The sequence below is a fragment of the Pithys albifrons genome, chromosome 7 (genome assembly GCF_047495875.1).
Source record: "Pithys albifrons albifrons isolate INPA30051 chromosome 7, PitAlb_v1, whole genome shotgun sequence".
Taxonomy (NCBI): domain Eukaryota; kingdom Metazoa; phylum Chordata; class Aves; order Passeriformes; family Thamnophilidae; genus Pithys; species Pithys albifrons.
Genome location: NC_092464.1, coordinates 46921787 through 46941966, shown reverse-complemented (window position 1 = coordinate 46941966; position 20180 = coordinate 46921787). Strand labels below are relative to the sequence as shown.

At 39.8% G+C, this 20180-nt stretch overlaps 1 protein-coding gene across 5 annotated transcripts in view; it reads right to left on the bottom strand.

Moving 5' to 3' along the window:
* BMPER (BMP binding endothelial regulator) overlaps positions 1 to 20180 on the bottom strand; it is a 152368-nt gene that overhangs the window by 53812 nt on the left and 78376 nt on the right. For 4 of the 5 annotated variants that reach the window (XM_071561397.1, XM_071561396.1, XM_071561395.1 and 1 more), the window contains 4 exons: positions 17261 to 17370; positions 16508 to 16648; positions 14146 to 14250; positions 8191 to 8236 (listed from right to left, as the gene is read on the bottom strand). In XM_071561397.1, the coding sequence (XP_071417498.1) occupies positions 8191 to 8236; positions 14146 to 14250; positions 16508 to 16648; positions 17261 to 17370 (402 nt within the window). The remainder of the gene's footprint in view (positions 1 to 8190; positions 8237 to 14145; positions 14251 to 16507; positions 16649 to 17260; positions 17371 to 20180) is intronic. The other variant, XM_071561398.1, reaches the window with a different exon arrangement.

Below are 20180 nucleotides of genomic sequence, written 5' to 3'. Positions count from 1 at the left end.
AATAATAATAATAATAATAATAATAATAATAATAATAATAATAATAATAATAATAATAATCATAATCATCATCATCATCATCATCATCATCATCATCATCATCATCATCATCTACCATCAGAAGAGTTTAGGTTATTATGATGTCTGTGAAATTTTTCAAATTTCAGTGACTCCCTGAAATTAAAAGCCATCAGACCACTTTAGCAAGACTTGGTTCTGTCTGTATTTTACATATGCACATTTACAAATATTGTACATTTTTTAAACTAGTTGTGTGCACTTTTTCCCCTGAAATCATCTGTAGAACCAGCATCTTTTTACAAGCTGTTGCATGTTGTTTATATATTACTGATTTCTGGTAGTTGTTGTTACCACTGTAACAACTGGAAGTCTGTAGTACATGACTAACACGATGCAGTGACTACCTAAGGCCATGGTGCCTCCACCAATCATGTGCACCATTACAAATGGACAGAGACTTGTTAGAGATGTTTGCAGCCAAACCCTGGTTGGAGAAGTCACAGCTCAAAGGCAGAATGTTTCCACACTCAAGTCAATGATGCTGAGTTACCCTGCAGCTACCCAGCAACTGACTGAATTGCCTCACAGTCAAAGACAGCAGCAAATTTATTTGCCTTGCAGCCTTCTGGTATAACAATAGGTTCTAGCCACATCTTACTGCTCCTGAGAAAGAGTCTCAAGGCAGAGAAATGCACACTGCTACTGCCAACTGGACACCCGTGGGCTAAGGCTGCTTTTGAAAAATGTTGCTTGTTTTAGGGGGAGGACTAATTGACCCAGTGAACATCAACTTAAAAAAAATAGGAAAAAAAGTTTTAAAAAGTAACCAAACCAAAGAAGGGGAGAGTAGCAAGGAATATAATTTATTCACTGGCCAAAACAAAACAAAACAAAACAAAACCCCCAAAAAACTGCTTGCCTGATAAAGCAACTTTAAAAAGGCAAATTCAAATCTACAAAAAAAGGAGACATGAATGTTATGGAGAGGGGAATTCCTTCAGTGGAATGTAGCTTTAACTACACAATACACCTTTCTCAGCAGGGCTTTTCAGCCTAGGCAGAGTGTTATGCTAAAACAACTCTAATATTTCTGTTTTTTTTCTAGCTTTAAAGCGTGCCCAAGGAAACCTACATAGATACCCAGAAAATGGGGCTGAAGGGGACCCCAAGAGGCATTACCTTTTCCCTCTCCAGCTGCAATGCAGAATCACCTGTACCCACATTGTTTCTGATAGACCTTTATGTAACCTGCCTTGAAGAGCAGTAGTAACAGCAACTCCACAGCCACCTCTGGCAACCTGCTGCAGTTCTCAGCTACACCTACTGTGAGAAAGGTCTTCCTAAAGTCAAATCTCAGTCAGCCTCCCCTCACCACATGATGCAGTGCTATAACAGAGCTGGTACCTGAGTGACTTGTACTTTACCCTTAACTAGCCACATGCATGCTTCTTTAGCTAAGACAGTAACTAATCTTGGCATCATTACCCCACCTTACTATATCTAGCAACTAGGAACCAAAAGTTTTGATTTCTCAAGGATATCACATTGACTGCTCCATTAGAAGTCAAAATTAACCATATTTGACTAATACCTCTGCAAAATTGTCCTGACAGATTTTAAGCAGGGCCTGAAAACAAAGACACTTAGGTAAAAGTGCTTTTAAAAATCTGCACTTCTGTGAGTTTCCTTTCCCTCACTGATACCAATAAATATGTTAATGGCTGCTTTCCAAAGTTCATTAAAAGATTAATTGAGTCTCCATAAATTGGCAGGAACCATATAGCTTTAAATCACCAATATCATTTGTACCAATGGGGGGAAAAATCTGTAAATTTCACATGGAGATCATCTGACTTTACTGGTTACTAAATCACACTAACATGTTTCTGATTCCCTTATGTATTCATATAAGTATCTGCATGATGAATATTAAGATACATGTTATCACCAGCTCACATTCTACTTCAGCGTCTTTAATTTTTCTTTAAGGGTAACAACAACTTTTATGAAAACAAGGTAACTATCCAAAAAAAAAAATCAGCCAAACATCAGTAAAGATTCCAGAGGAAAGAACTGTATTTTGGCTGTGTTTCTAAAGGCCAAGAATGTGCACATGTTATACATGTTATTAACCAACCTATCAGGAGGGGAAGGCTGATTCTTCACCTAAGCAAATGGCTAAGCAGCAAGACATGAGAGGAACAAACATAATTTAGAGATGTGCAAGTAAAATTGATAGTACCAATGGGATCCAAAGGAAATATTTATTTTTAATTTCTAGTGTGTTACGCAGAGTAATGTTGGTTTATGTTATGTTACATCATGTCACGTCATATGTCAACTTGATGCAGTGCAGTTAAAAATGTATTTTGGACTGGATAGCTGAATGTCTGATCCAAATTTCGCTGTTTTCTTTAATAAGCAAGGAAATGGAGGAGGGAAAATCACCTAAAACCAGTCTGAATAATTGATTCCCTGATACCACCGTGTAAAACATTCTTGAAAGGTTTGCTGAAATTGTGGGTTTTAAAAAATAAATCCACACCCTGCAAGAGTGTGTGCGATAACTCAGGCACTGCCAGTAAGAAAAACTGGTTGGCCTACAAATAAGCCTTAAACACTGGGTGTAACAAGACTGCAAAAGACAGTCAACATGAAAAGAGTTCCTGCCATATTTAGCTTCTGGGTTGTTGTTTATTTCCTTTTGGGAGACTTTCAATCACATCATATTTTATGGTTTGCTTCTCTTTTTTTTCCTTTTTCTTGGCTTTTCTTTTTCCTTTCTGAAACAAACCAGTCTTTCAGCTTTGCAGTTTTTGACATCTGTTGGAATTTCTAGTTAGGATTGTGTGTGACTTGCTTCTATGTTGGACATAGTGGCTGGAGGAGTGTTGTGCATGACCAAAGCTATGTTCCCCAACACTGGAGTTTGAATTTTGCTAGCTTATGCTACCAAGGCATAGTGTCATGGGTGAAGATCTTTCCCTTTCTTCTGTACAGTAAATTGTTCCCAGCTTATTGTCAAAACTCCTTGTTTCTATCAGCTGTCTAAGGTAGAGTTAGAAAAGGGCAATTATATACAATACTTCCCTCTAAAACCCCCACAGCTACTTTGAGTTTAGGGACTTTCTGAGCTAGACATGATTTCTCCTAATTTAGTAACCTTTGATGGACTTTTTTTTCTGTGGATTTTTCGAGTGTCCCGTTGAACCAAAAAAAGTGTCTTTAGCATCCACAACATCCTTGGGCAAAGTACATGAAGTACCATTGCTTCTTGATTGTTTTGAACCTGGCATTCATGATCTTTGGTGTCTTCTTTTGCTCATCTACACATGCACGTGAATGCAAATATTCCCCCTCTATCCTTGAAAAACATAGATTTTTCAAAGGATGGCCCCAGAGCTATGATCAGGAGGGCATGATTTTCAAAACATCTCAGGTGCTCAACTCTGATTAAATATTATTGGGAGTTGGATGCAAACACCTCTAGACCTCTTCTGGAAACCCTGCATCCCTCCCAAATCAGTATTTAAAATGTCTGGCATTCATAAAAGCTTTTGGGAGCTTGGCAGTTTTCACATTTGTTTTTTTAAGCAACTAAATACAGACTTCACTCTTTTATATTTCACAATATTAAACTATATGTGTGATTAATGCAGTTTGTTCAGCTTCTACCTAAGTCTCTATAGCTTACTTGCAGACTAATAATAGCATTTAGGTGCTAAAGTGAATACTATAGAACTCTTGGCATGCTCTGCTTGCATTTACAAATCATGCTCCCAATTCAAATGAAATAGTGACTTTCATTAGAAAAGGTAGTAGAGAAGGTAACTGTGGGCAAGGAGCACCATTTTTGAAAACACATTTAGATGTACAAAAAAAAGAAGCTAAAAAAACAACAGCATGGAAAAGAACACATTAGCATTTCCTCAGTTTGAACATACTCTCAGAAAGGAAAAAAAATACAACCCGTTTTGGCCAACAAGGAGGGATAAAAGTCTGAAAGACTACTCATTTTTAGTAAGTAGTATGCTGAGTAAAGGTGTAAGAACCACTTACTGAAATAAGTGGTTGCCAAAAAGTACCTTTCTGCCATCCACCCAATGCCCCCATTCCACCAGACAGTATTTAGCCTTTTTAGAGAGGCAAAATATATGTACTGCTTGGTGAAGGCCAGACAGACAGTCAGCACACACATCCTGACCAGCCAGAGAGCATGAGCATGTTGGCTGGGCAATTAGCACACTTGGAGCTCCAGACCAGCCACAGGACATATTGTCTCTAGCTGGGTTTATTATTTGTTGGGATGTAAAGGAAATGGGAAACAAATCCATAGGAAACCAGGCTCTGTTAGCTCTGGTGCTCATGGAATAGCTTGTTTTGTTTTTTCAGGAGATCAGAGCAGTCAATTGAAGCCTAAGATGTCCAGATGTCTGGTCACACTCTTCTGGGCTTGTAGGTAGTTTAGAGTGGCCAAGAAAAATATACTTTAAATTACAACTGAAATTGGTTTGGACACTTTCTAAGTAAGGAGAGGGAGGAAAAAATACAAGTTTACCAGTTAAGGGTGTTCTGGTTGCACATCTATAACTCAAAAATATCTCAGCTTTTCAAAAATAAAATGAAACTTTGAATGCATTTAGCCCATATGCTGAATTAAGCCCTAAATCAAACAGAACATATTATTAACTTTTGAAAACTAGCTAAAGAACATGCATAATAGAATTTCATTAGGTTTTCTGTAAGAAATGCATAGCCATAGAGCACTTTCCTCATAACTGCTACATAGTGCAGCCTGATATAACACACATTACAAGGTGTGGTGTCAAAAACTCCACAGGAGACTTTATGGTCCATTTCATAAATAAAATAGCTATTCCAATTTGTCCAAATACATATTTATACAGTAGACCATCACAGCTGAAATGGGAGGTAAATCATGAACAGTATTCCAGTATGAATACACAATTACAGTCTTTTTGTTGATGTATTTCTCCACGGCAAGGAAATAACACAAGTAACAGGGGTCTATGTGGTCTTTTTGTCCCACTTCCTGCTGTCACAGGTACCTCCAATGCATAACTCCAATTTTTTCTTTTGCTTTGAAGAATCAGCATTTCTTTTAGCAATTCTATAAAAACACATAAAAAGAATGCAGGACCAAGTGAAGGACCAGGTGAAAGTACCACTTTTTACTCCAAAGACTGGGTCCAATTGCCCTTGTGTTTGGTTTAGCTCCATTGATCCTGTTGTCAATTAAAAAAACTGCAAAATGATTTGTGATGAATGAAATTTTCTGCCCAAAAAGAGGCCTTTACTGTAAAATTAATCATGTGTACTGCTAGAGCTAGATGACTGCAGTCCACTTGGAAAAAACTTCACCCACAAAATCTCACAATGGCTTGGGTAAGACTGTATTAGGATTATTATTGATCATGATTAAAATACACTTACATGGTTTCACACTGCATTCTGCAATTTCAGCAAGGCCTATCAACTCTTCTTCGTAAAGAACAAAGATTTAACCTTCACTGCAAATTTCTATCTTTGTCTGAAGTTGAGAGGAGTCAGTTAACATTATTTGAACTCAGGTTTAATATTTTCTTATTTTTAATAAGAAAATGACCTTGGTCTAACATAGGATTACTAATTTATGGAATTGACGTCAGTGGTGATTTTTCTAAATCAAACCCAAAAGAGCACATTTCATTACATTTTTTACAGCAGCATAAACGAAACTGTTGAATTTTCCACTGGTATGACCACTGTGTTTAATTAGTGATAACTGAACGCCAGCCATGGAGCTTAAACAGCAACATGCCAAAACTAACTATAGTTAACTTCAGCAACAGTAGACAAAAGAGACCCTCCAGCCCTTAAGGAGATGAGGTACTTTTTCTGTCTGCAACAAACTGCTTTGAAAATAATCCTCTGTTGGTTTGTTTTTTTCTTTTCAGTTTAAAGTGTATCCTTTCACAACATGACTGCTTTTGACCCACTCTGTAGAACTGGCTGCTTTTAAACCATACTCAAAGCTCTCCTGTGTGCAGTATGTTCTTGCACCTCCTTATGTTGTTTTTACTTTGCAAAATTAATATCTGCTGGACCGCCAAAAATGTTTGGTGTGTAACTATGTGGAGATAGGATCAACGTGAGTGAGTGAGTGAGGGAAAGGGCTGTGCATGTACATCTTATCTCATCAGGAACTGGCTGAATTAGCCAGGTTTCTAAGTGCTACGTGAGATTGTGATTATCACTGAATTCTTATGCCTTTTGCCAATCTTGAGTTGTGATGAGCACAAAGGTGAAATTAGTTCCTTGCATTGTTAAACATTAGTGTTAAAACAGCTAGTGGTAGCCACCACTGCTGTATGACAGCAGATACTTAAGCTCTTTGATTACATTACCTTTTAATCATAAAAGCTTAGAATCAGCTCTCCTCCAAATACTAAATGGGTCCATAGCGAGACAACTCTCTAAAAAAAGGACACCTCTGTTTCATCTGCAATAGTTGAGCATCCTGCTGTGGACAGCCAGAGCAGTCAGACAGGACCCATAAAACCCTTGTTCCCTTCCCATAAAGGAACATGGTTGTTGTTCCTGAAGGCTTTAGGGAAACCCAAGAGCAGCGTACCAGCACACAGAATGTGGTCGCTGTGAAGATGGATGCAGGCTCTTTACAGATCTGCATGGCTGGAGGACGAGAAACATCTTATAATTATGACTATTCCCTTCTTATATCATCTTGAAGTATTGAACTTTTAAGTAACCTGGTTCCTAGGTGAGTTATTTTTACTTTGAAGAAGTCTGGTTTTTGCCTCCTCCCATGAAACAATTATCACAAGTCATCAATCTCTGGCAGCATTTTTGAAGGAGTAACAGCTCTGTCTTCCTTTTAACCTCTTACACTAGAGGGTCTCTTGTGCTTTGAGGGAATGGCTGGCCCCATTATTTTCCTCCCCTCTCATTTACAAAAGAACACATGAGAAAGGTTAAATGAGACTGAAACAAGAAAAGAGGTGAGATAGAGATTGATAAATTTATGACACTAATGACATGTCATACTTCAGCAAAGGTCTATGCAAATTTCTTCTCCCATGAAACTGAGCTAAACATGAAACCAACTGCTGGTCAGTCGAATCCTGTTTCATTTCCTTCTCTGCTCAGCATTATTTCAAGTGTTTCTGAGGTTGTGACTTGTACTTAATCTAATTTGGATGATGAAGACTTGCAAGCTAGATTTATTTTATCTCAAATTTTTTTTTTAAATAAGTGAGCTGGAGAGTAGAAAGATATTTAGCACATGGAATTTCTGCAATCCAAGAGCACCCAGAACTGAGTTGATCAGCAAAACCATTTGATTTTAGACAAAAGAATAGGAACATTCTCCTTAAAAAAACCAGTTCCTTCTCTCAGAAGCCTTCCTGTAGATCATAAACCCCCATTTTAGCAGTCTGTCCCTGTTTGGTAAAATACTTAAACATATATGAAGGAAATATGTAATGGTATCCCATTAAATTCAGTGAAGACAGGTCTCCCTGTTGACCTAAATAGGACTAGTTTGAAGATAAGTATTTGTGTAAGTGCTTTGCTGGGCAGGAGAGAACACAAGTGATATCACAACTTAATGATCATTCCTGAAGTGAAGAGTAAAGGGATAAAAAGGTAATAGTTGAACTAAATATCATAATGGAAAAAGGATAGTTGTTTATTCTCCTTTCCACTGCTGCTCCAGACTTTGTCTCAGATTTCTGCACACTTTTTGTTTAACTCTCACAAGTCATCTTCAAAGGTGTTGGATTATATATACATATAGCTGGACTGTTAGTTACAGGTATAAAAGGTATCCAAGTCCTAAAGGTTACAACTGTATTCATTTTCTTGTTTTATTGCCTACAGATTTCACAGGACAACTATAACCTTCAAAATGTAGCACTTCAAATTTGGCAAAAAACATGTCATTTTGAAATAGAATGAAATAAAAATAAAATACACAAGCATTTTATTTTAAATTTAAAGATTCATAGGAGGCAAAATCCATGGCCAGCCATAATCACCTGACCCTTAGCCACCTCTAAAGTGAAGGCAGAAAAGCAAACATACTTCTACTATATTTATTTTCTCAAAAAGAATAAAAAAGAATTTAAAGAATGTGAAGAAAGAACTTACTTTCAGTGCAAATAGGACAGCATCCTTTTCTGTTCAGGATTTTACCCTAATTGGGAGAAAGACAGACTAATTTAATGAAAGAGTTTTTGGAGTGATGACTGTGTCATGCTGTAAGACTGGATAAGCTTTTGAAAATAGTTCAAGTTGTGTTTGAACTCAATGCCCTGGTTACAGCTTCAAAAACAGGTGCTAAAAACAGACAGAACTATTCAAAGAGCTTCCTGGCAGTCTTATAAGAAATGAAATGATAAAAGGGTTCTCTGTTACCACTTTTCTCTTTAGAGAGAGTGTGAGAGAATTTTGTACTCATATTCATAGATATCTAAAGCAGACGAGTCATTGAGTTAAGATTGTCACCTTACCCCCACCTCCCCAAAATATACACTATACATTTCCCATGTGTTCCCTTCTAGTCACTACACAGAACCAATCTGCTCCACCCCAATGGCCCTCCCAAATCAGTCATTTTTCATGTAAAAAGGCAGGAAGGCACACGGGACAGAAGGGGGGCAGGAGGGAAGGGAGGAAGGCAGGGCGGAAGGAAGGAAGGCAGGGCGGAAGGCAGGGCGGAAGGCAGGGCGGAAGGAAGGCAGGGCGGAAGGAAGGCAGGAAGGCAGGGCGGAAGGAAGGCAGGAAGGAAGGAAGGAAGGCAGGAAGGAAGGCAGGAAGGAAGGCAGGAAGGAAGGCAGGAAGGAAGGCAAGAAGGAAGGCAGGAAGGAAGGCAGGAAGGCAGGAAGGCAGGAAGGCAGGAAGGCAGGAAGGCAGGAAGGCAGGAAGGCAGGAAGGCAGGAAGGCAGGCAGGAAGGAAGGCAGGAAGGAAGGAAGGAAGGAAGGAAGGCAGGAAGGCAGGAAGGAAGGAAGGAAGGAAGGAAGGCAGGAAGGAAGGAAGGAAGGAAGGAAGGAAGGAAGGAAGGAAGGAAGGAAGGAAGGAAGGAAGGAAGGAAGGAAGGAAGGAAGGAAGGAAGGAAGGAAGGAAGGAAGGAAGGAAGGAAGGAAGGAAGGAAGGAAGGAAGGAAGGAAGGAAGGAAGGAAGGAAGGAAGGAAGGAAGGAAGGAAGGAAGGAAGGAAGGAAGTCCACCAAATCACGTGGACAATCTCCACAGTGAAGTAAACGAGCATACATCCAAGGATGTGCAACATTTAAAAGCAAACAATTTGGTCTCATCATAGCAATATGGACACAGGGTTCAAGTATTTATCTACCACTGTGCCCAGGTCAATTCTACTTATAGTTGTGTCTTATACAATGATGACTAGAAGCAGGAGGCTTGCCTCTGTGTGCCTACATTCTTGCTCCTCTTCAGTCTTCATACTTAAAATATGTTCTATCTGATTTTACTTAAATTCCCTAAAGTTCACTGTCAAGCCAGTGGATAAGCCTGGAAAATTTCAGCCCAAAAGATTTGTTTTTCCAAGCAAAAACTGTTGTTGGTCTTAACAGAACTTAAGGGGGATATTGCAGCTCACCCATGTTCCCTTACAGGGAAGGAAGAGGCGTACAATACTTTGCTGCTCTCTAGCACTGACCCTTTGCCCCAACAGCAGTTGAACATGGAGAAAGTTTCCTCTGTATGAGCTTCTGTTCCTCACCAAGCAGGTGAGCAAGGCGAGGCCAGCAAAACTGAGGAAATGGAGCTGTGCTGTCCTGCCCACTCAACAGCACAGAAAACATGTGAAAACAGACAACAAACAGGTGGCGGTCTATGCAGAGAGCAGGAAAGTGGGCACAAGCAGCAACCCCTATTGCTGTCTGCCTCGCTTTCTGCCCCAGTGCTGCCAAGCTTTGACAATGTCCATGGGGAGATATGAACTCCAAGTATCCACTGGAAGACTGGAGTGGAGCACATTCCATCCTGCTCTTGCTTGATGGACACAGAATGAGAGCTTGGGGATGAAGGCACTCAGGCACAGCATCCACAGGGCATCGAAGAATCTCAGTGTAGGATTGTCTTTGAACATGCAACAGACTTGAGACACATACAGACTTAACAGAAGGGCTGGATCGGAGTTTCACTGGCAGTGTGGGCAGGACTTAAGATGTTTGTGAGACTCTCAGACCACAGAGCAAAGAGAATAGCTAAGGACCAGCTGCAAAAGGGAGGCCTACCCAGCACCTGCTAGAACAAAACCACTTAAAGGAGGAACCAGTAAAACCACACAGAAATAGGGAGCTTGGCAACACGTATTTGTATGAACGGAACACATGCAGCTGAATGCCACACACTGCACTGCACAGCCTTACCTCTCTGTTTCAATAAAGAGCTGAAATCATCAGCCGAGCTGGAAGTGCCAAGAATTCGAGTGAAACTGGATTCTCCAAGGCAGCCTGCTGAGGCTGGTTACTTGAGCCACCATGTTGGCCCGAGATCCTGTTTTTGTCTTGTAGAATAAGGAAACCCATTATTGCTAACATGTGCTGCAAGAGTTCGTTAGCATTGAGGGTTCCCTTAGGAGTGGGCTAAGTGATGTGATCCCATTTTTCCCTATGAATATTTATAAGCAGACCACATTTGAGTCTATTTATTTTTGGGGATTTTTCTTTCTTTTTATGAGGTTTTCAATTTTATGTCTGAGGCTTTTCTTTATTTTTTTTTTTAAGGCAAGACTAATTGCTGGGGGAGGGGATTGTTTAGTTGTGCAATAGAAACATCTGTTGTTTTTTTGTGCCTCATTTGGCACTAGAGTAAAACCAGCAACTTTTTGTTTGTAATAATAACAGATGTGTATAACATTAAATAGTCTGTGCTAGAGATGGGAGAGCGTGTTCTGAATAAATTTTCAGCTCACTTGAAGTTCACAGGTTCAAAATTTACCCACAGAATCGAACTCTGCAAATGTCTTCACATTCCATGAATTTAATTCTATTAAATTTTGCCTTGGAGCTCAGAAATTCAGCAGGCTCTCTTCTGGCAGTAAGAAAAGAGACATGTTCATGACCACTGATCATTACCATAGACTTAAGATGCTAGTGAAGGGTGCAAAGGCACAAGGAGAGGGGGCAAGGTGAAAAATTACAAGGAGCAGAAGGAGATCAGAAAGGAGATGGCACAAAGCAAGAAAGAAGCTAGAACAGAGCTAGGGCAAGTATAAAGCAAATTAGGCAAGAAAAGATACAAAGGATCTCTGAAACTCAGTCTTGCCAAGTGCTGAGATTACTCCCTTTCTTTAAAGTATTTAGGCATGTGTTTAAGTTTAAGCACACGTGGAGGGCCCACTAACTTCAGCAGAACTGGACACATGTTTAATAGCTCTGCTGGATGGGGGCCAACACGTACTGCACCTTGCAGGCTGACACCCCAGATAACTTGAGAGAGGGAATATCTATGTAGAGTCAGTGGCCAGAAGGTAAGAAACAGAAACCAACAAGCCACAAGGCTCACTGGAAGTCCAAGGAGATCCAATTTTACTATAAATGTGACAGAACGGACTGAATTTGTGAAAAGAATTGCCTCAGTTGCAGACAAAAAGCAGCTAAGAAAGACACTTCCTGTAACTACTGACACAGGATTAAATGCTCAAAAAAGAAAAGAACAAAAGAAACAGAAAAATGTGCCAGCCCTATGAAGAAAACTAAAGAAATAGCAGAAACAGTATTCAAAAATACGTCAGCCTGCAATCAACACATTGAATAATACAAATGGTTGCAAACTATTGGAAATTTCTGCAGAATTCCTACTTTGAAACCCATCCTTTCAAGAAATAATTGCCCAAAATTTATGCTGATAAATAAAATAAAATTATATCACCAAAACAACCCCCACAGTATCATGCAAAGAACGTGTGGTAAAGCATTTAAGTCATGGAATTATATTCTAAGTTTTTTGTGAATCTTCAATCCTTTCACATTCAGTTCTCTGTACCATAATACAGTTTTAATGAGAGAACTTTTATGTGGCCTGATACCTGAGAGACACTAAACCACACTTTATTCCACAGCAGTCTTCAATAGTCAGTGGAGACTACTTACTGTCAGAAACATTGTGAAGAGAGAAAAGAAATGGAGCACACACCTCTGCAGTTTTGTAGAGGCAGCAGCATAACTGTATGCATGATATCCAGACTTCCAGGATCCGAACCACTAATATATCTTTATCTTGAATAATGTGGTGTGTTTAATTGATGTTTATAGATTTGTGACAGAAAATCTCATTAAAGAGAGTGAAGCAGAGATGAAAAGATTTTAATCCATTAGCATACATTATTTCTTTAAAATTCCTTGGGAACCACTTAGAATAGGAAAATAAATCTTACTTTAGAGTTTCCATTTTTTCTCCTACTTGTCCTTCCAATTTAGCTTGGAAGAGCAGAAACATGTGTACCTGTGCAGGAGGGTAGGGTTGCTTGCAGCTTGCATTTTAAGGCAGGAAGCGAGGGGACTGGCTAGATACTGGAAGCAATGGTGCTGCAGAGTAACAAAGCTGGTCTTTTCAGCTCTAAGGAACCAGATCTTGTCTGTGGGCTCAGCTCAGAGGTCTAGGGCACTTTAGGGTTTCATGTTAACGTTAGAACGGATTGTGTAGCAGCACTGAACGAGTTTGTCAGTGAGGCACTTATGCTGCTGCAGGACTGTGGATGGTGAATTTTTACCCTTCACTATTTTCACTTTAGAAGCCACTTCAACTGATCATCTCAATGCTCAAATTTATATATGGATACTGCTGAAGTGATGTAATTCACTAAGGATCTACAGTAAGTGATATTAGCTACTTGATCTCAGAAGCATCTTAAACATCTGTAATGCATCAGCACAATGTAAATATGAATGAGATGCAGCGTGTGCCAGGTTCTTGGTCAACAAAGAATTTGAAGAGACCTGAAGAGCCCAAGCTCTCATTTGCTGCTTATACCATGAACGGCCTGAAGGTTTCAAACCTGATTGCCATGAGCCCCATCATGTTCCCAGAGGAGCAGCTTCACTTGGACATACTTCCTAACACATATGCAGCCTTTTGTGTAGGGCACATTAACAGGAGCACTGCCCTCTGCAGTGAGTGCCAGAGGATGCAAGCACCGTTCTTGAAGCCCATTGTCACAGCAGAACAGGGAGTACCACAGTGTAGGCTCTCTGTTCTACCACTGCTTCTGGCTGTCAAAAGTTTACATGTATAAAATTTTACAAATTAGAGTTTGTCATTTAAAAATTTCATATGTAGATGTCTGTGACTCACATTTTCCCCACTGGCTTCCAGAATGGAGGAGGAAACACTGAGAAGGTGTAATGCTAATTACTTGGCTCTCTCTTCTGCAGTTCAGTTCAATGATCTGCCCCTACATGAGGTGCTATTTAGAGCTCCCTCTTGTGAAAGTTTGAGCCATTAAAACAAAATAATTTGTCAGTGTCAGAAATCCAAGAAACAAAGGGTGACTCTAATTTGAGGTTTCAAGTAAAGCTGATTTTTGAAGCAATTAAGTTACAGTTACAACACTCTTTGGGTTCACTTCGGACTTTCACATAAAAAATACTCAAGCCAAAACCTTAGCAAAGCAGCATGGCTTGGTTGAAATAATTTGCTTTGCTTTGCTTTGTCTAATTTACATTTTTAGCCAAGTATTAAGCCTCATGTGCACCGAGAAATGCAAGTACAACAACCTACTCTGGCTTGCCTTAAGAATATGCATGCTCTTGAAAATCAACATAGTCATCTCACCACTCTATAAAACTATTAAATATAAATGAAAGGGATGTTCTAGTGCAGATACTTGGAACAGGGAAAGTTAAAGGCAGAAGGAGAAATGGAGCATAGAGTCTTCAGAGCAAGGACAAAAGTGGCAAGACCACATTCAGGGTAAAGGTAGCACACCTGGTGAATGCCAACCTAAATTCATATGCCAGAGTATCACTTCTTTCCAGACTGCATGCCCCACTGCCATGTACACACTTCCAAGAAACACTGGAAAAGATAATGGTAGAGAAAAGAAAGAGAAGAAAGCTCAGTTCTTTCAAAAAAAACTCACATGAGGACAGCTGCTGACTGGAATGCACTGTTTCTTGCGACACTCTGTCTTGCCTTTCACACAAGCACAGATGGTGCAGTTCACAGAGGACCACATCTCTCCATCCTGCAAGAGGGAACATGATATAGTATCAGCTGGGGTGGCAACAGGAAGCTATTTCAGCAATGTATCATTGCACAAGAAAGGATGACTTTCCCTGCTGGCACTGTCTCATTGTTTAGTCTAAATTAAGTTGAGGTGTCTGTCCACGGCCAGTTGGATTCAAGACAAAGATCAAATTCAGCAAGCTTTTCTTCCCTTTGGCCCTCTTGGTCAGAAATTCATTTTTCCAAGGCCAAGCAAATCATATTTGCATTTTTCATCAGTGTCCTGATTATTTGCATTGTTTTCTCTCCCATAAGTGTCTGAGATTTGATCACACCTACCACAAATTTTCATTTAAGCTCACATAATTAGAAAAACTTGATTCACTGGGTTGAGTGATGTCTTTAGGTTGTTGCACGTGAAAGTATTTGATTAAGATGTCAGCATATAGTGAATTTATTCCCAGATGCAGCATCATTTTGACTTAGGGCAGGAATGGTTGAATAATGAATTCTAATTTAGATTACTACAGCACTTTCACAGATATTTGATCTGCTAAACATCTGAAAAGGTTTAGAAGAGATACACTGCTGAACTTCTCAAATGCAGAGCAGGTAAGGCAGCCTATGTATGGCTCTGAAAGTATTAAGTGCAGAGCATAATATACCTTGTGGTCTTGTCCCACTTGGGATGAATTGCTTGTGGAAATGCCCTGGCTCCTTTATATATGGTATTGCATTTGCCAAGTGTGGTTCCTCAAACATTCTGTCTCACCCACTTACAGTCTTGTGCTAGTCCGCTTAGAGCCAAACAGAGCATGTTTTCTGTTTGCAGGGTTGCTGGGAAGGAAGGGTGAGGATAGACCTGACAGGAACAGGCAGCTCAACCAGACAGCTGTGAATAATTACGTGCCCACCTCAACATGATGTTCTGAGCAGAAAGAAAAACAGACTATCTCTGAACTATGAAGGAGCCTAACTTGCTCCATGCAGCATGCTTGCTCAAAGGCTGTCTCTCTTCTGTTTTTCATTTCTAGGGAATGTTACTATGGCCTGGTGTTTCTGATGTTCTTGGGTCTCTGATGACCACTCGCCAGGCAACTACTAAAGTACCAGAATACGTCACAGCTGACTGCATGCAGCTATCCTGAACTTTTGTCTCACAGCTGGTTTTGCAGAGGAGTGCAAAAACACATTCACTGTGCCCATTCTACCCGTGTTAGAGAACTGACTTCAACAGAGTGACACTCGATTTACCTTTTTACATACGAGGCCAGAAGTGGATGTGCTGTCTCGTTATTTTTTCACACTCCATATAACACTGGTAATATAATAAAATCTTCACAAGAAGCAGAATATTTTAGTTGGGTGCCTAAGAAGTAGGCATTTGTTCCTGAAGCACAATGGCGCCAGTGTGAAAGTGCCAATCAGATGGAGTATAGGCTCAGCATACAGTAGGTTCACATGTAATTTCCAGAATAAACACTTCAGCTATGTACACAAAAGATGGAATAAATGGGAAGCAATTCTGGCTGAGCAAACCAAGTACTCACAAAGGACTTAACATTTGATCTGATTCAAGGGTCTCTTAATTCACAGATGGCCCATGAGGTGACAGAATCTTTTCCTGACACAGTGTGAAAAAAAAGCTGCACCACTTGGAAAAACAAACAGGGTCTCAGCAACAGCAGAAGTGTTCTGCAGGGAATCCTTTGTGATCTGAGAACACTGGGTGAGAGTGCAGTAGGTAACAGTTCCTACATGGCTATCCCAGTATAAGATGTCAGGGGTGCTTTCCTTAGCAGAGACATGAAACATAGTAAATGGAGTAACTTTCAGCCAAGAGGATCCTCGCAAAGCTCCAGTTGGCTCAGCAATGGAAAAGTCTACTTGGTTCAACAGATGAAGCCTACATGCCACTCAGAGTATCTCCTCCATGAATATCAGTGTTTGTTTTGGAAAACATAGCACTGGTATCTCTTACTGGAAATGCACGACTTGTCATGAAACAGAGGCTTGAACCTCTGCATATGGAGGGGAAGACATCTAACATTCAAGGAGGAACTAATCTTTAACTGCTGTGTATCACTAGAACTTACACAAACTCAGGGAAAAAAAGCAGATGGCAAATTTTGCAAAGCTTTGCCTTTGAACTGTTCCATCATCAACCAGGATGGTGAGGATTCTGCTAAAAACAAGCCACAATTCTAATTATGTAAAATCATGCTGGTTTGGCCATTATAATGGCATCTACTCTTCAGCCATATGTGAAACTTTACCTGGAAGACCTTATTGCCAAACTTGCACACCTTCACTTCCTCAGGAGAGATATATGAGACACACTCCTTGCAGCACTGGTCTTTGTTTATATTGCATTCACCACGAAGTAAGCATCTCTTCTTGCATATCACTGTTGAATCCTAGGTAAAAGGATGAATGGAAATCATAAAATAATCACCAAGGTGTTTGTGCTGCTGTATGTCCTTACAACAGTATTGCTTCTTGTTCAATCATTGCATCCACCCAAGCTACAGCCCAAGTGTTTTGAATAGGTCAGCTCAGAGAAAATAAAAATTATTTATGGATTAAGGGACTCTTTCATGGTCTACGAAGCTAAAGCCGAGCCTCTACTTACATTTGACTGCAAAATCTTACTGATTTGGGGACACTTTCATTTTTTTGCCTAGGTGCAAAAGTGGAAGTGGTCACAGTCATGTTAGGGAACTAAATAAATATCACTGCCCTCCAGCAGAGGTGTGGTAATTCATCAGTTATAAACTCCTCTTCCACTCTGTTGCAAACTTAAAGAGGATCATATAATCTGAGCAACACCACACGGAGTCAGGCATCACGTCTCAGCTGAGGCAGTCAGGAACTTTTTTAACTTCCCTAGTACAACTGCAAGTGTTCTTCAGATCATGTTCTTTGGACCACACAAGATGCCAAAGAACAGTATCAGGCTTACAGTTCTACAGCCCTACAAACTACTACTAAGCCAGACAACCACCAGCACCAAAGTGTGATGGACTTACCTTGCATGTACACACTGTGCAGTTGTCATAAATAAATGAGGACCCATTATCATACACATTGCTGTGAAAGAGGCAGCTTCCAAATGGGAGGTCGAAGACTTTCCTCTGTCCTGAATATAAATAAACAGTACTAGAAACAGATTGTGGTTGAAAATATGCCATATTGTCAACAAAAATAGTAGGGTTTACTGTCACCAGACCAAATTCATGTGCAATGTGTCATTTGCTTTGTGTTTCCACTTTGGTGTGAAAAAAATATGTACTTTTAACAGTTCACTGTTCTTTTAGCACACATTCATCTGTACAAATTCTAACGTGGGAGGGAATATAAATATGATTTATAGTATGTTTATATTGGAAAAATCTTTCTTCTCCTCATCATAAAGTGCACAGTGCAGCTAGAGGAATAAAAAGTAAGCACTGCAAACTCTTAAGGTAGGTACACTTTAACTAGTTTAAGCAGTCTTAATGCAATAACTTATCAAATAAAGCAGTCTTAACTGGTTTTAGCACATCTACCTCAGGGGTTCACAGCAGCCAAGCTAAATCAACTCAGTGACACTGCTGCAAAAATAACATAGGTGTTCAGTCTCATTAAGATACCTTGGTGTACCATGTTCACACAAGACTGCAAGAAATACAGGCATTTGCATAATTTATGAACACAATGAAGGCAACAAGATATTTAGTTTCCATAGTCCATAAAATATTCAGTTTAATGAGAGCAAGGTAAGGGTTTGGGTCACTGTACAGGCAAGGCAGCATCAAAATCAAATCCTTCCTGAAGCCCTGACATCCTGCAAGTGCTTTCAGACCCAAGTTGCAAGACAGTTCAGCTTTTTCTAAGCTTCTCTTATTCCTCACCTTCTTTCCCAGTAGGTTATTTTAAACAAGTGATCATTATGATACATACATGAGCTCTTCACAATAACTCTATACTTACCTTGCTAATTTTGAATTGCCCTGTTTTCTTTTGGTGGCAGACAACTAATAAGTTCTTTTATGAGTGGCTGTCACTCTCCTAGCTTATCATTTCTGAGGTCTAATGTTTAACAGGGATCAATTCCAAGGCAGCAGATGGCCACTATAAGTACATACATGAAGTACTAAATACTAGACGAATACTTCAGTTTTCAAACCATCAGGTCTTGGCACACTGCAATTCCTTCCTTTTTCAGTAGTTTTTGATAAATGTAGAACATCTTAAAAGAAAAAGGTTTCATTTTCCTCTGAGATATAAGTAAATAAAAGGATAAGCACACAGCAAAATCCATTGGATTAGCCTTGAGTTTTAAAAATCTAATGTTAAACAAAAGTTAAGAAATAATTGCTTTTGTTCAGTTAGACACAATTTGAACATCTCTCTCTTGCAAATTAGTTAGCTTGAATTAATCTGTGCTTGCATAGCCAGCCTTCCTTTTACTGGATGTGCATCCCTCTGAGAAGGCCTAATTTCTCTTGCAGGACTGGCATATGAAATCACTTGAGGATACTCAGTAGCCCCAAAAGGAACTGCTCTCCATCCATGCACCTCTTAGGGGTAAAGCCCAGCCATAGTCCCGCCTGGAACAACATTCCTACTGCTCCATGTGGGGCCAGGCCTTCAATCACATAGCTCATGTCAACAAGTGAACAAAGGTCCAGTTCTCTCCCACACCCTCTTGCCATGCCTTGCAAACCACTCAGCGCAATTCTGGGTGGCCAATCCAGTTCAAATAATTGGTAAAAAACCACTGACAAAGAAACTACCGCTTTAAAAGATGTGGTGATGAAGATATTTGGCTTAATGGTTGGCTTTGCTGGCTCATAACCACTAGTTAAACTAATAATTCAAGTCCCAGTGGAGTCCACAGCATTCTTCTAAGCTATATAAGCTGAGTATCAGGAATTCAGTTGCAGGGAGGTCCTCCACATGATACTTTAAAAACCATGCCTCAGCATCCCTGGAAACATTTCTCCTTTGTGACTGCCATGCAGTGCGCTACTCATCCCTTGGCTTTACCTCCACTTCAAAACTTTTAACACTTCTCTGTGAATAGACATCATCTACTCAGAGGTATATGAAATGCTTTAAAGAGCACATAAAATGAAATTCATTATTATTAGTGAACTTGTTTACATTCTAAGAGTGAAAAAAGGATCTGTAGAAAGATCCCCTTGAAGCAGTCAAAAATTAAAGCTGCATTTTGATTGCCTAGATCAAGGCGTGGAAAGTTCAGCTCGGAAAACCATGGGGAGGAGAGGACAAGGAGAGTTTACAGAAGGAAAGGAAAAATGTCCTCAGCCAAAACGGAAGCTCAGCATTTGGACTCTACTCCTCTCCATTCCATTCCTCTGCCACATCACACTCTGGTGCTGCAGTTAGTTCCAGGCAGATATTTATCTGTAGTACTTCTCAAATAGCAAATAAATAAATCAGGGTTTGCTTCAAGCAGTCAAAAATGTTAAGTATTATTAAAACCTGGAACTCCATATGCGTTGCTGCGTCCAAGGCCAGACCTCTCTGTATCCCTAACCTAGACCTGGAAACAGACTTTGGTTAATAATAAAGATATAGTCAGAATTACAGTTTCCATTGAAGAACTGGGAGTTATTGGCTCTGAAAATTTTCCAAAGCCAGTTATAACCTCATAGAGCAAATTAGAGCTAATTTACTTGGTAGGATGTAAGTGCTCCTTGTTTAGGAAATAGGTGGAATGTTGACTTGTGGGATCTGTGCCTATTTTGTCACTGCCTTCCTTGTCATGACTTGGAAGAACTAGCCCTTCTGAGAGGCCCCTGACCTATAGCTTTAAAATATGTTGGAAAGACATAATTGAAAATATTCTTGGATGAAACTGTGAATCTACCTTAAGAAGACAACCACGAGGCAGACTCTGCAGTGCCTTTGACAACAGTTTGTAAGAATGCAATGTCAGTT